At 38.6% G+C, this 16,485-nt stretch overlaps 1 gene segment (V, D, J or C); it reads right to left on the bottom strand.

Moving 5' to 3' along the window:
• Window positions 1-8,265: 8,265 nt before the first annotated feature.
• Window positions 8,266-13,210, bottom strand: LOC140907295 (T-cell receptor gamma chain C region C7.5-like). The segment is given in 4 exon segments: window positions 8,266-8,590; window positions 9,701-9,784; window positions 10,985-11,287; window positions 13,013-13,210. Coding segments are annotated over 4 exon segments (648 nt in total).
• Between the last annotated feature and the right edge of the window lie 3,275 nt (window positions 13,211-16,485).

Here is a 16,485-nt window from a genome sequence, read left to right as displayed (position 1 = left end):
TGAAACCTGTTTGCAAAGGTCACCTTTAAAGGATGAGATGGTAAATTATTCTTAATATCCCTTAAATTCTTGGTATTTCTGCTAAAAGTGCCAGCAACAGTGCCTATCGTGATGAAGTTTTTTCAGGTGGACACCTGTCCTCTGAAGATTCTTTGCTCACAACTGCACATCCCTTTCTGCCATAAATTTGGATTTGGTCTTTTAGGGCCAATGGGATTTAGATCAGATACTTATGTATTTTTTCTATAAAGAGTTTGTTATATTCAGTCGGTAATGTCAAAAATCAATTCCTAGAACTGTTTCAAAAGGCAGCAAACCAATTAAAACCAACCCTAGACTACTTGAGAATCTTATCAAAATAAATATCAGTAATAGTAGCTCCTTTGTACTTTATAACTAAATCACTGATCACTCTGCTCTTAATGCACTCTGTTTTACCAGATCCCAAGTAAATTCCATCATACAATGGACAACCTTTTAATAAGCATTCCAAATATTTTTGCATTTATTTCTTCTATGAAATTTAATGTATAGTTTTGGTGAATTATTTTCTTATTTTCAAATAAAATGACCGAGTGCTTCTGAAAGTTGCCATATACATAGCATTATAGACTGAATCCCTTTCTACACAGGAGAGATACAACACAGGCAGGTACAAGGGAAGCTTCTTCACACCATCCCACCAAGCCATGTCAATTTTGTCCTGGAAGGACAACCTCTAGGGCTGAGAGGGGACAGTTCAGTCTCCACATTCAATTCAGTCTTTGGCTTCTGCACTGAGCCTGCCATTAGTACCAGGTTTTTTTCTAGAATATTACATTCAGAAGAATCCAGTTATAACATTTTAATGTAAACTTCTTTCATGATGACTAGATGCACTTTAATGGATATAACATGAGAAGCACCATTATTCCTATGTCAGGCTTGTTGACAGCACCAAGCTTGGTTCTGTTTCCAAATCTTTTTACTCATCTATTCCACTAAGCAAGAATTCTGAAGAATTCTGGTAGGTATAGACCCTGCTCTCACTTACACTGCCCCGATTCCTGTAATTCTGGAGTCAAATTCAGCCCTGGCACAAACATCCACAATTTCTTTTCATTTTACTTAGAATTGTGCCAGGATCTGAATTTCTCCATGATCTTAGATTTTTTTCTTTTCTCAGGAGGAACTTACTTAGCCAATATTTGATATTTCTCTTTGAAAAGATATTTTATTACTGAAACATTTGATTGTATCCTACAGGTTTAATACATTAATAAAGCAAGTGAGCAATCTTAGCTCTTCATGCTGTAATAAATAATCTACACATATCACAGACATGGTTCTCCATTCCTTACACAGTCAAAACAGCTGGTAAAGCTGTGGGAGTTTTACCTGTCAAAGAGTGCAGGATCTTATACAGGTAAGAGGATTTACCTGTATAAGATCCTGCACTCTTTGACAGGTAAAACTCCCATAACTTTACCAGCTGTTTTGACTGTGGTAAGAGGAAAACCGTCCATTTTAAACTATAATGCTAACTAAATTGTATCTACATTCTTAATACCACAGAATATTCACTGAAAGCAACATGCTGATCCTGATCTGATATTTTTAGAATTAATTATGGTAGTGTATGTATTTTAATTGGCAGCATTACAGCAATTTACCGTTAGTTGAGAGCTATAGGGGTACTAAGGTAAACTTGATTGTGAATTCAGGTTTAAAATAGACTGACCGTTCTAGCTGATTTATATAAATGTGCAGAGAGTGATTCTAAGAGAGTAAGGAGCTGATTTTCCTTTGTCCTGTGTTTGTGCAGTCAGTTATACCAATGCAAACTGGGGGTAACGTGCAACTTAATCAGAATGGTAGCACTTCCCATCGACTTTTCATGAGCGTAAATGGCTTCCAAGAGCAGGGCAAAGAAGACTCAATCCCTAAGTATATATATTATATAATTGCAAGTGTCAGTTTGCCTGCAATGCCAAGGTACGTCACACAAGAGGACAATCTCTAGGGCCAAATTCTTTCACTTACACTGGTGTAACTACAACATTTCAGCTATGAAGATACTGAGTACTGCAGAGATTGCTTCTTTTGTTTTAAATGAGAAGCATGATGTTGCTTCTTTCAGAGTTGTTTAATTTTATGCATGTTTTTTGTATAAATGAATTTTAATAAATGAAATAGAGTAATATCAAAGCTAAGACAAATTTTTGCAACTGGACCAAGAACCAGCATGCTTATGGTGGCACATCCTCTGAAAAATGACGTTTAGTAGCTGAAATATTAGAAATATTTATTTCCTTGAAAAAAAAATCTACTTTAAATCGCTCAGTAAATATTGCAGGTTTGCTCTGGGATTGAAAAGTTGATGTATTTGGAATCAAATCATACCAGGTGCCAACAACCCTGACTTGCACTGAAGTCTACAGGAATTGATAGTGTTCAGCACCTAACATTAAGTGCTCAGTACTTCACAAGATCAAGCTTACAATTGTTGACCTTACCTGTAATAAAAAGATTTTCAATGATCACAATAAGTCTCTTTAGCTTTGCATTACTGTAATTACCACATAACTTACCTGTTACAATGAGCTTGGTACCAGAGCCAAATACTTTGATATATCCACTAGAAGTATCACAGTGAGCAAATCCTTTGCAAAATACTGTACAGATCTAGTATCATTATATTGATGGATCATGGTGAAGTTAGATGTGCCACTGAAAATCTGTCCCTAAAATTAATCTGATTCAATATGGTTTAGATTAGCTGTTACTAATAATTTGTGGAAAGGAACAAATTACTTTTAAAATTAGGGTCCACAGGCTGAGGTAATAAAATTAAGCCTGCACGCTGCCATCGTTCCATGATGGTGCTCCTAATGATAACGATAGATTGAGGGTAGAATATAGCTCTTAAATTGGGTATATTCATAACCATTATTTTGGCTAATTTCTGCCATTTGATGTAATCAGAAATATTTACCCAACAGAAAACATTTGCTCTTCAGAAATATTTGTTTGTCTCAAGGACTAGGCACCCAGCAAGGACCATTTATCAGTATCTGGAGGGAAGAATAAACCTAATTAAAGACACAGAATTCTCTCAATCCCATGAAATCCAAACATGGCTGAAACATTTTAACAATTGGAAATTATCTTTAAAAAATAAAATTGAGAATTGTATTATTGGATCAATTATCGTATTTTATTTAAAGGATTACTCTATCATGTATACCTTCTGTTTATGTAAAAAATAAGCACACCTCTTTATTCACCATCACTATCTGGAACATGATTTACTGCATTTTGGCCTTGTTTTGGCCTTTAATTAAGCGCAAGCTTAAATACGTTGCTGAATACGAACAAAAACATGTTTAAGTGCCTTTCTGAACTGCAGCTTTTTTTAGGAAAGGAATATCTTAATGCAATTGAGTTTTCTACTAGAAATGTACCTTTTAATGCTACCTAATGCCCAGATCCTCCAAGTGCTGATCATCCTCAACTCCTATTTAAATGAATGAGCATTAAAGAAGCTCAACAACTGATATGAGGGGGTGCTAAATATACAGTATTGTACAAAACCCATAAGTTCTACATTTCACATTCACTGCTAACAATGAGTGGTTCTACTTCAGAATATTTTTGCACAATCATCTCACGGTGTGACAATACCAAACACGATCTCCAAACAATTTACATCATTCTCATTGATTACGCAAGCGTAACTGGTTCGTTCTGAATTAGAGAGACTAGAATGGGTGAAATCCTGACTCCAATGAAATCAATTGGAGTTTTGCCTTTAATTTCAGAGGAATCAGGATTTCACCCAGTATATTTATGAATAGCTTGCTTTTGTCGGGGATAACAAGCATAGTAAACACCCAGAGTAAATGTATGCTTTGAAAACATCTTGAGAAACTTACTTGAAACCAACAGTTTGGTGCCGGAGCCAAAGTACTTTACTCCATACTCACGTCACTGAAATCCTCTGCAAAAACTAATGAATCATGAAGGTATGAATTTCACTGAATTCAAATTCTGACGTTCATATTTTAAATACAAAGTCCACAGTCTAAACAAGGCTTGCTATTGGCGACTTAATTGTGGGAGTATTAAATTGAGTTTATACACTTTGTGAATTCCTGTGCCACCTTCTACCAGAAATGTTTTTTGTTCCTTGAAATACATCTCGGCATGGAAAATTGAGTGGGGTGAATTCCTGGTCACCGCACACTTTCATTAATTTCAGTGGATGAGCAGGATTTAGTCCTATGATCTCCAATGTGCCTGGATAGGAGGGATGGTCTTGTGGTTAAAGCGCCAGAGGGAGACTCAGGAGATTTGCCTTTTTTTCTGGCTCTCCCTCTCTGCCCTTTGTCAAGTCACAATCTCTGTGTTTCACTTTACATTTTAACATGCTCTTAGTGTATAGTTTAGAAAATGACATTTGCTAAACAATGGATTGTAAATACTGTTCTGTACTCAACATTAACTAGCACTTACATTATTGATTGGACTGTTTCTGTAGCGTTAATCCGATAAAGATTATTGTACACAAAAGGGAAAAGATACTTTCAGTAAAACAACTTTCTGAGAACCTGCAGACTGTTGCACCTCCGGCAATTTTCCTTCGTTAATCATCGTACACTGATATAGTCCTAACAATAACAAACTTTTTAATAATCTCACACCTAAATTGAAACTTGTGCTAAATTGAAACTTGTGCTGTGAATTTTACACTAGCTGGCATTTGGACGTTATTTTAAATTTAAATCTCTCCATTTCCCTCCTTCCTGATTCTTAACAGCTATTCAGTAAATATTCCAGCCTTTTACCCTTGTACTCACTTTACTCAGTAGGATCATAAAGTGCCCTCAGCGAACCCATTGGTGGACGTGGGAGTTCCATACCCAGGTCAAGAGCAATACATGGATTATGTGCAAATTCCTTTTTTAATATTCATTTATTAGGTCCAATTTATTTTGTCTGTTCCCTTGATTCTATTTACTAAAAAAAAAACAATCAAGAATAAAAATACTTACCCGAAACAACTAGTTTGGTTCCTGTGCCAAAGTACTTGATCCAGCTTGAAGTGTCACGTTGACTTTTCATTTTACAAGAAGCTGTGGTACTTTACTTCTGCTGCTGTGTCCTTGCTCAAATATCCAGGCACTCTAACCAGTAGCTGGGAAAATACTTGTAATGAAGCATTCCTGGTTTCTTGAGTGCTTGGAGAATTTAATGAATTCACATTGTTGTGCCCTCATAAAGCTGATACAAATAGAAACAGTAGAAAGAGAATTTATGCATGTCCTTGCAGCTTTTCTATTAAGGAATCCTCACTCCTTAAAATGGAAACTAGATGGTGGCTTCTATTTGATTTTAATGTTGTAATTAGACTGTTGGATCAGGCGGTTCTCAAACATTTTCACTGTGTGGTCCACATACTAAAAGAGGGTATGTCTCATCGACTACAACCCCTCTCCCGTTCCCAATAGCATTGACCATCTCCTCCTCCTTGCATCCGCAATCACATCACATCTGTGTAGTAATTGCTTACATGGAAAAATAATACCTGAGAGAGAATTTCATTTTTAGCTGTATTACTGAAATTTAATAGATGGTAATGAGGAGGAACCAGCATTATGTGATCATACAGCTCTCTAGAGACGAACACAAAGAGGTCTATGGACAGCAGCTGGGAGCCTGTACCCTGGTTATATATTTTGCTGTATGTTGGAATTGTTGCAGTTTGTGTTACCAATTTACTGGTATCTTTTCACATGGCTGCTGGGGAGGGGAAAAATATTTTTCTCTGCATACACAGACATTTTAGAACAGAACAGAGCTAACATCTGAGAGAGCCCATCTCATTTCAGACAAAAGGGGTGGATGACACTCTAGCAATTGGAAGGGAACTAACCAGAGTATTTGATCTCTCTCACAGACCTAGACACGGCCACCTGCAGAATAATTCTGGGAAATAACTGACAGTGGGTATGAAAAATAGAAAAGGAACATACAGTGAGAGGTTCCTCCTAAATGTACAGGTGGTTGTGTCAAAGGGCTTGTCTACTAGCCAAGAGTTTATTGGGAATATCTCCCAGCATTGCAATCGTGCTGGTGAATCTTCCCTGGTGATCCCTGGGAGAACTGGTGTAGTGAGGGCAAAAGCCTTCACTGGCCTGTTACCACCATGTCTTGTAGACCTGCTCTGAGCAGGGTTAAGAGACACCAGCATAAAAACGCCAGGACGAACACTGCTGCACTTGGTGTCCTTGGTGGGGCTCGACTGACGTTAGTGCCACAGCGGGAGGTTTCACAAAATACACCCATTGTTGCCCCTCCACCTAGCAAATCTACCAAGTCATGGTCATGCATTATATAGCACGGTAGTTGTCGTATGATTTGGTCTTGCAAGTCTGGAGAGAGCAAAACTGAATTTTGCCATGGTCTAGTCATCATGCATAATAACTTGCACTGGTGTTGCATTTTCTATCCTAGAATTTCATTAAGCTTCATTGTCTATGTGAGGCAGGTATTGTTCACAGCAGGAGAAACTGAAACCCAGAGAGGACAAGTGACTTGGTCATGCAAGAAAGGGTGCGGAGGTGCAAGGGGCAGAGACTTGGGAGAAAGAGGAGGAGGAGAAGAGGTTGGGGTCACAATCCTGGTGCCAGTCGCCTCCCAGTTCCTCACAGGTTCCAGCACCCCTGTAGGGGCTCCCAAATTGGCCCCGGCCCTGGGTATGGGCTCCATGGGGCCATGCGTTAAACCACTACTGAGTAGAGCAGAAGAATTGCTTATCACACGCCTGCTAATACACCGAAGAATGACATTCACTTTTCTTGCAACAGTGTTACATTGTTGACTGGTATTTAACTTGAGAGTCACTATGACCCCAGATGCCTTACCACAGTACTCCTTCTTCCTAGGCATTTTGTATGTGTGCAATTGATTGTTCCTTCCTCAGTGGAGTACTTTGCATTTGTTCTTACTGAATTTCATCCTATTTCCTTCAGACCATTTCTCCAGTTTCTCCAGATCTTTTTGAGGCTGACAACACTGTTGCTGCTGCAGGCCACTTTAGCACCAGATGTGAGAGCAAGGACCCACTCTCTTCTGTGTGATCAGTGCCTCCCCACCCCTGCCGCTAGCACCCGGGGATGAGGAGGAGGAGAAGGAGGAAGCAGCCTGACTGAGAATGCAGAGGGGTGAGGAGTGTGTGTGTGTGTGGGGGGGGGGGGTAACACAGGGAGAGACAGGTGCAGGAACCAGAGTGTGAGAAGAAGCAGAGTGGGAGGGGGGAATGGTTGTCAGAAGTGGGGGGGAAGCAGTGGGGTACAGGAAACAGTGCGGAGCGGAAGGGACAGGTGGGACAGCAGAGGAGGAAATGGACTGGAGTTAACGAATGGCGGATCAGACTAGAGGGAGCGGCAGAGGGAGGCATATTGGTGTATATAGGCATGGATGTGGGGGAGGATAGGAGCTGAAGGGGAGGGGTGGATATGAGAGAGGGGGACAGAGACAGGTTTGGGGCTGAAGGGACGAGGCATGGCCTTGTGCTTAATGCTAGCCTGGGACCTGGGAGACACGGGTTTAATTCTGTCTTCTGCCACAGGCTTTCCATGTGGCTTTGGGCAAGTCACTTAGTCTCTACAGACTTCAGTTCCTCATCTGTAATATGGGCATAATAGTACTTCCTTATCTCACAGCGGTGTTGTGTGGATAAATGCATTAGAGATTGTGAGGCATTCAGATACTACTGTGGTAAAAGCTTGATAAATATATTACATGGTTGGGTGCAGGGGATGAAAAAAATGGGTCTCTGACCACTGGGGAATCCTCCCCTGCAGTTCCTAGAATTGATTTCCTTTAAAGAAATAAATAGTGGACAGAATTCTGCAATACTGAATTTTATTTAAAATCCATTAATCTTTCAGTTAAAAAAATTAGTCATATATCAGAAGCCTGTTTTTGTTTTATAAAGCAAATAAGTGTTCTTAGTAGAAAGAAATGAGAAATAATTTTAAGTTCTAGATTAGGACTCCACACCTGCAAATATTTATGGGACAAGTTTTCCCATTGACTTCACTGAATGCAGTTGGGCTATCCACAACCAGAAAGTTCTTTGTGTTTTTGCAGGATAAGGGCCGAAGAGACTGGTTCTGCACTACTTTGTGATGCAATATTCCTATTGAAATCAAGGAGTGTAGCCTCAGCCCTGGAAGTTCCACAGTTACAAGTAAAATTAAAATAGGAAATATGGTCACATATAAAACTCTTCGCTCTCAAGCAGAAGAAGCCATCTGTGCTAATTAGAGAAATGGCCAACCAAATCAAATTGAAATGCATGTCTTAATATTTAGAGCAAGGTATTTCATACGAACAGGCTTATGGCAAAGGAAAGTAAATTTCAGACACAAATGCTGACATTGGAAGTTGTAAGCAGAAGTTTAAGGTTTCTTTCTCCGGTGCTTGATTGGACTTTGCATCCTGTAGATGAAGAAGAGTACGATGACATAGTACATGGTGCTTTTCAGGAGTAGGACAATGTATATTAAATACGCCGTCCTGTGCATGAAACTGTCTGTAATATCTACAACAAAATACAACAACAACAAGAACAACAAGTGGTTAATGTTGCATACTCTATAGCCGCAAAGAAAAATAACTATAAAACCACGTGTGATAGTGTAAGGTATACATGGTATATGATTGCAGTAATTATGCAATATGGCATAGGTATACATGGTATATGATTGGAAATGCACTGAATGCATCCAATGAAGTGAGCTGTAGCTCACGAAAACTTATGCTCAAATAAATTTGTTAGTCTCTAAGGTGTCACAAGTACTCCTTTTCTTTTTGGGAATACAGACTAACACTGGTGCTACTCTGAAACCTACATTTGTTCTGAATCTGTTTCCAAGCAGCTGATCAATCAAGTGGTCTGATTTTCAGAAGTACTGAAATGACACTGAAATCAGTTGGGTCTTCAAGCTTTCAGCACCTTTACGCCCCATTTGAAAAGTTTGGCTTAGCATACTTTTTGACATTTAATATGTTAAATGTTAGATTAAGGACCAGTGGCATGTGTAGGTTAAAGAACAATGACCCATGAGGCATGTTAACAAAGCACAACAAATCCCACCAAAACATGTATTTCAGCAGGACTGCTACAACGTGAAACCTGAGCTGCCTGTGGGGATTAGGTTTTGGACCCTTTTGGTAACCCACAGCAGATGTTAACTTACAGCGACAGGTGCTGACTTTCTCCTTTCCAGGTGGGTGATCCACCCCACTCTATTGCTTTCCCTATGGTCCCACCCTGGCTCCGCTTCTTCTCCTCCCCGCTCTGCCCCCTTCCCCGTGGCCCCGCATCCCGCCCCACCTCTTCCCACCATGCTCTGCCCCCTCCCCTGAGCGTGCCCTGCCCTCACCCCACTTGTTCCTCCCCACCGGCTCCGGCCCCTCCCCCAATGCCTCCCACTAAACAGCTGATCGGCAGGTGGCTGGTGGGTACTTAGCACCCACTATTTTTTGTCCATTGGTACTCCAGCCCCAGAGCACCCCCAGAGTGGGAGTCTATCCACATCTAAAGTAATGATGTTTAGAGCTTTTAGAAAGAGAGAATATTATCTCTTTTGTCTTAACCATATCAAATAGTGCTTAATTCTTAACTGTATTGTATAAAAATGAGAATTACCTGTGGAAATCGTGGTGCTGTTTTCAGCATTCTTGATACAACCTCCCGTGGTTTGAGGCACTACAATGGTGTCTGAAAAGGTGTCTGATAAAAGCATAACATGTAAAAGGGATTTAATTGTCAAATGGGATTCTTGTTGAAAATGAAGGCATACTTTTCTTGATAGAAGTTCAAAGAGAAAGATGGTGAAAATATTATAACTACAGTGATTCAAATATGGAAAGTTTATATTTTAAAAAATGAGCACCGAGATTCTATCCACAGAGTAAATGCTCAGTAGCAAGTAACTGATGTGCGAAACCAACTAGAGATAAAACTGGAAAAATGCATATGCTCCTGCAAGTGAGTACTTGTATGCCTTATATCGAGATTTAGGTACTGATGTTGCAATCAGATCAGTCAGTGCAAACCTCTGTGCCTGTTAGGAGCTCACTTGAAGTCTTTGGCATTTGCATGGGTGCAGAGGTCTGGACTAGCCGATCTGATTGCAGGTTCTGGACGTTGGCCCTTCTGTGTATGCAAGTTTCTGTTCATGTCGAGCCAGATGCATTTTGTCCCACCAAATTACTCAGTTGTGTTTGCCCCTTTGCAATGTGTACGTATACTCGTTAGATAAAAACCTGGCCACCTGGTTTTGTCTTGAGCCTGAGGCAGCCTGAGATTGTTGGCATTCAGGGTAGTGGTAATGTTATCTAATAGCTGTACAAGAGGCAGAAGAAAATAATCCTGATGAGGATACAGTCTAAGGCCCATCTCTTAGGTATTTTTGATTTTTATCTGCTGTAATTAATTTATTGTATCTCAGATAAGAACCAAACAGAAATTACTTCTCTTAATGCAAGAGAAAAGGGATTATCTTTTTCATTTTGGTTTCTGTAATTCTTCTGGTCTGTTTTAATAAGCTAGGTGCTGTGTGTGTTATTACTTTTGTTGCAATATGTATCCCTTGTTCAAAACCAAACACTGTAGGCCGGGTCCGTGGCTGGTGTAAATCTACAGAGCTCCATTGACTTCAGTGGAGTTTTGCTGTTTTGCACTAGCTGAGGATCTCAGCCAACATTTTAATTCATTATAGAATGATTTTAAATTGGGGGAGAGGAGCCAAAACTGAGCTTCTGATGGAGAAGCTTCAGTGACAGCCAGCTTATGGAGAGATGGAAACTAATAGTGGCCTGGAGAGCGCAAACCCTTTCAGGAACAGTCATACATTTTACTGTTTTATTGTAAAGAAACAGTGAACTCTCTGAATATATATAGAACTAGTTTTAATAATATAGTATATACCTGGAGATTCAATTGGGAGAGAATCTTCTTTGCTTTCATGTTGATATTTGCAGCGATAATTCTTGTTGCTATTTTTATCTACGGTCAGCCAGCTGCTCATTGAGTATGAAGGTTGATCGTCACCAAGGGGCGAAATTTCCTCATGTATTGCATTATCCTCTGCATTCTTCTTGTGGCCTTCCCAAGTCACCTTAACATTTGGGTAAAAATCCTCAATGAGGCACATGTATGATACTTTCCCATCTTGTTCAGTAGAAGGAGGCAGGACCTGAATCTTTCTGGAATTGAGTTTTGCTTGTTTGTCTGGATTAATTTTAGAGAGAGAAATGAATTTGTTAGGAATTAAGTAAATTCAGAATTGCATTATACATTCCATGCTTTGCTTTTGAAGCAATAAAGATGTAATTCACAGATCTGAAAGCGGAAGAGATTTCTTGCATCCAATTCCTCCAACTTGCACTCAAGCACACAATCTCAACTCTGAGTTCAGCATGGGAACCATACCTCGTTGCCAAATGTATTTTACCTACTTTAAGTTGATAATTTTTTGTTACTGCCTATTAAATTCTGAAGATGGGAGTAAACTGTCCACTTTTGAGTTACAGCTTTAGGGAGTTAGAATTGCAGAAGTTTATATGCTTGAATTGAATGCAGGTTTTTGTGGAACAGTAGATCTGTGAGAGTGCTTACTAACATAGCTTTCAAACTCAAAATATATTAAACACTTGTTGAATGAATGCTGAGTACAGCTTTATATTCTGATTAATTTCAAAACATTTGTGACTTTGAAAATCTCCCCTTTATTTACCCAAAATGTGTATGTAAAAGACACCATGATAAGGAGAGGAAGGGTACAGCTACACCACAGTAAAAGACCCGCAGCACGACCACAACTGGCCCAAGTCTCCTGATTCTGACTTGCAGGGCTGAGGTTGTGCTGCTAAAAATTGCAGTGTAGATGTTTAGGCTTGAGCTGGAGCGCAAGCTCTGAAACCCAACAACAGAGGTGGCCTAAGAGCCCAGGCTCCAGTCAGAGCCTGAATGTCTGCACTGCAGTTTTTAGCACCAAAGCCTGAGCCCGACGAGCCCAAGTCAATTGACCCAGGCTCAGAGACTTGGTGTAACAGGATTTTTATTACAGTGTAGATGTATCTGAAGCGGAGGATATTAAAGATTCCACAAACCTTTTAATATGGCCTCTTTTTAAAAAACACTAGAATATTCTATCAGGAGATTAATTTGCCCTGAACTAACTGTGTATACTATTTAAGAACCTGGGCTAGCACCTTTAAAATGAGAGTTAGAAAAGTAATCTTTAAGCCTTTTCCACACTAAGAAACGGAACTGTCAAGGTTCCTTCCCCACTCTGAACGCTAGGGTACAGATGTGGGGACCTGCATGAAAAACCTCCTAAGCTTCTCTTTACCAGCTTAGGTCAAAACTTCCCCAAGGTACAAAATATTCCACCTTTTGTCCTTGGATTGGCCACTACCACCACCAAACAAATACTGGTTACTGGGGAAGAGCTGTTTGGACACGTCTTTCCCCCCAAAATACTTCCCAAAACCTTGCACCCCACTTTCTGGACAAGGTTTGGTAAAAAGCCTCACCAATTTGCCTAGGTGACTACAGACCCAGACTCTTGGATCTTAAGAACAATGAACAATCCTCCCAACACTTGCACCCCCCTTTCCAGGGAAATGTTGGATAAAAAACTTCACCAATTTGCATAGGTGACCACAGACCCAAACCCTTGGATCTGAGAACAATGAAAAAGTATTCAGTTTTCTTACAAGAAGACTTTTAATAGAAATAGAAGTAAATAGAAATAAGGAAATCCCCCTGTAAAATCAGGATGGTAGATACCTTACAGGGTAATTAGATTCAGAACATAGAGAACCCCTCTAGGCAAAACCTTAAATTACAAAAAAGATACACAGACAGAAATAGTTATTCTATTCAGCACAATTCTTTTCTCAGCCATTTAAAGAAATCATAATCTAACACATACCTAGCTAGATTACTTACTAAAAGTTATAAAAGTCCACTCCTGGTCTATCCCCGGCAGAAACAGCATATAGACAGACACACAGACCCTTTGTTTCTCTCCCTCCTCCCAGCTTTTGAAAGTATCTTGCCTCCTCATTGGTCATTTTGGTCAGGTGCCAGTGAGGTTACCTTTAGCTTCTTAACCCTTTACAGGTGAGAGGATTTTTTTTCTCTGGCCAGGAGGGATTTTAAAGAAGTTTACCCTTCCCTTTATATTTATGACAGGAACCATTTTGAATTTTTTTATCAATTATTCACCTTAAAATGATATAAGAACATACAAGATATATTCTATTGCAGACCCGGCCGATACAACTTCAGGGGAAATGTTGCTGAACGCTGTTTTGGGAAATTACAGTAAATATCTTAACATGTATCCCTCAATGACAAATATCAATTCCGAAATTAGCAAGGATGATGCATCCTGAAATGACTTTGTTCATGTATTTGGCCAATGTATTGGAACGTTATGCTTAAGGCTCAACACCTCTGAAAATCACGCCACTTAAATACCCCAATAAGTATTTAGGAGCCTAACTTTAGTCAACCACTTCTGAAAATCTTAATTCTGAAGCATTATTAATAATGGAGCTCTCAACAGAACTCAGCGATCAAATCTTGCTGAGGAATAGAGAGAATGTTGCTGCTCGTGTCCAAATCCCGAAACTGATGAGCAAAGTGCCAATTAGTGAACTTCTGCTGTATCTCCTGAATTATTTTTAAATAATTCTGCCACAGTATTAAATTTGTCACTCTTGGAGTAGAGCTGATCAAAAAAAATTGCAAAAAAATCACTTCATGAAATTTATAAAAATTGCTGCCTGCTATAAATGGATGAAACAGAACCAAAATATTTTTATTAAAAGTCTGAACTAGAAAGGATAAAAATATTATTTGATCCCTGAATTTCTGTAAGTACATGAAAAAATAAATTCTGAACTAGACCAAAAAAGACTTCCATATTAAAATCGCTATCTGTCTGCTCGTTTCATATGGGTGACAGTAAACAATACATTTTTTTTAAACAGTATATTGAATGTACTAGTTATCAGAAGAAGTGAGCAGGTTGAAAACACATCTACTGCCACTAATCTCTGTTTCCTGTTTGTCACTGTGGGATAGAACCAAGAGACTAAGGTTCCCAACCCAGCTAACAGCTAAAGAAGTGTTCTCTGCAGAACGAGGCAAGATTCTCATGTTATAAATGTCCATCACAAAGAAGAAACAGAAGGTTGTTGATATTTCAGTAGTGTCAGAGGTCCCCAAATGGGCATTATGTATCTTTTGCATTCTCCATTTGTTCCAACACTTAATTAGAGGTGAACAATTAGAGCCCATTTAACAAAATAGTTGACCTATTTGCCACAAAACATTTATTTGGAATTTTTAAAGGCAGCAAGAAGGGATTTAGGTGCCCAAATCCCTTTCAGATTCAAGCTCCTTTAATAATGTCAGCTGTTGTCTTTAGTCAACTAAGACACAAATAGATTAATAAATACTAAGGCCCTGCTCCCACAAAGTCTTACACATGTGCTTAATTTTATGCTTTGTGAGTAGTCCCACTGATGTCAAAGCTTGTGAAGGTTCCTTTTCTAAAATGATTCCAGCTTATTTTTGTGCTGTCTGGCTTTTCTAGAGTTTTCTGAATCTATCTTGAATGGAACCAAACAATAACCCTGTAACTAGGGTTGTGTCAAAAAGTATTTAAAATATCTAAAAATTTAGAAGCAAATGAAGACAGCTGAGATGTTAGACTATCTAACCAAAAAAAATACCTTCATTAAAGAACTTTCCCTCATTTTGGAAATTGTCACCAATTAAGGGAATTGATTTTTCAGTTCTTTTCAATTTAGATGCTCATGCTCTGGTACAAATTAGTTCAACATTTGGAGCTCAATCTTACATTCTATGTGCACCAAAAACACCCAGGAATACAGGATTGGGCTTGACCAGTAGGTTTACCAAATGATTTACTCACTCAAGTCTTGTTTGTATTCAAAAAACCTTTACATAGCTTCCTGTCCAGTGATGTTGTGCTTTGCAAAAATTAATGATTATTTCTGGCATTTCTCATTAGATGTTTTTAGAAATTGGAGTCACATTTACATGTTGACAGTTTTGCAAACACTTGCATTTTTTTTTGTATTTGTACATGGTTAGATGGATGTCTATCCAATATAAAATCTGAATTTTGTACATATATAAGCAGAATGTGTGTTTGCATAAGTGGCTGTGCAGATGCATGAGCAAAATCAGTTTTAAATTTCTGGCCTCAGTTTAGATTTCTGGCTTCACTGCTCTAAAATCCCTTGAGGCCAATGAGATTTTTCTCCTTTGGCTTCAATGGGCTTTGCATAAGACATTTGAAGAAGATCAGACCCTTAATTTCCAAGTCAAATATAGTTTCCAGTGTGGAGCTATTGTTGTTTTGGTCCAACTTAACTTTTCAAAACACCTTGCTTGTCTAATTTAAGTGGAACTTTTAACAAGGAAGGCACGTTGTAAAAGGATAGAATGTGATATATTATTATTTTAAGTATCACTTCTCTTTTTTTGTAAGATGGCAATTGACTTTGGGTCCTTTGGTTTCACTCCTTGCTCAAAAGAAATTCCTATTAGTTTCAATGGGAGGTTTTCTAAAGGGAGAATTGCAGGGTTAAGTTGTGAGTGACTCACTGCTAACTATTTTTGTGTGTGTTTGCAATCTGCATGCCACTTATAGGTAAACTATCACACTTAAATAACACTGATGTTCTATTTGAGAACAAAGGCCTTTATGCCATCAGAATTTATTAAAAAATAAGTAAATGGCATGCTTGTAATTTTAATTTTGCATGATGTGCTTGGTCTACCAAAGTGCCGAATGTGCCTTTGAAGTTCTGAACACTTCTCATTTCCCACTGAAACCAATAAATATTGAGGACGCTCAGCACCTTGTATTATTTACACCCAAAAGAGCAAAGGATTGTTATGACATTTCTCTATTGCGAGCCAGTGACTTACAATTTCATTAACATTAGTGTTGTTAATAAATTATTACACTCGTAATAACATTTTTGACTCTTTACATTCTTTAATTGAGATAAATGATTGAGCTTAATATGATAGATTTTGCCATTATGAAACATTTAAAATAGTTTGTCTGAAAACTCACTCGTTATGACAAGTTTTGTGCCAGTTTCAAATATTTTTGCAGCTCCCACAGTGTCGCAACTTACTACAAAATCTGCCCAAGACATTTCTATTCAGAGGGATCAGATCTGAACAAATATTGCTAAATAGGCACAACTGAGAGCCAATGGTGAAAATTTCAATATATTTATGTAATACCATACATTGGTATTTTCAAATATTGTATATTAATATTAATTTGGTAGCTTTTAAATTCGGTTTAACAGAAAATCATTCACTTCATTGACTAGAGAGGATCTCGTTGACATTTGAGACATATT

The sequence above is a fragment of the Lepidochelys kempii genome, chromosome 2 (genome assembly GCF_965140285.1).
Source record: "Lepidochelys kempii isolate rLepKem1 chromosome 2, rLepKem1.hap1, whole genome shotgun sequence".
Classification (NCBI taxonomy): Eukaryota; Metazoa; Chordata; order Testudines; family Cheloniidae; genus Lepidochelys; species Lepidochelys kempii.
This window is presented reverse-complemented; position numbering and strand designations above follow the sequence as displayed.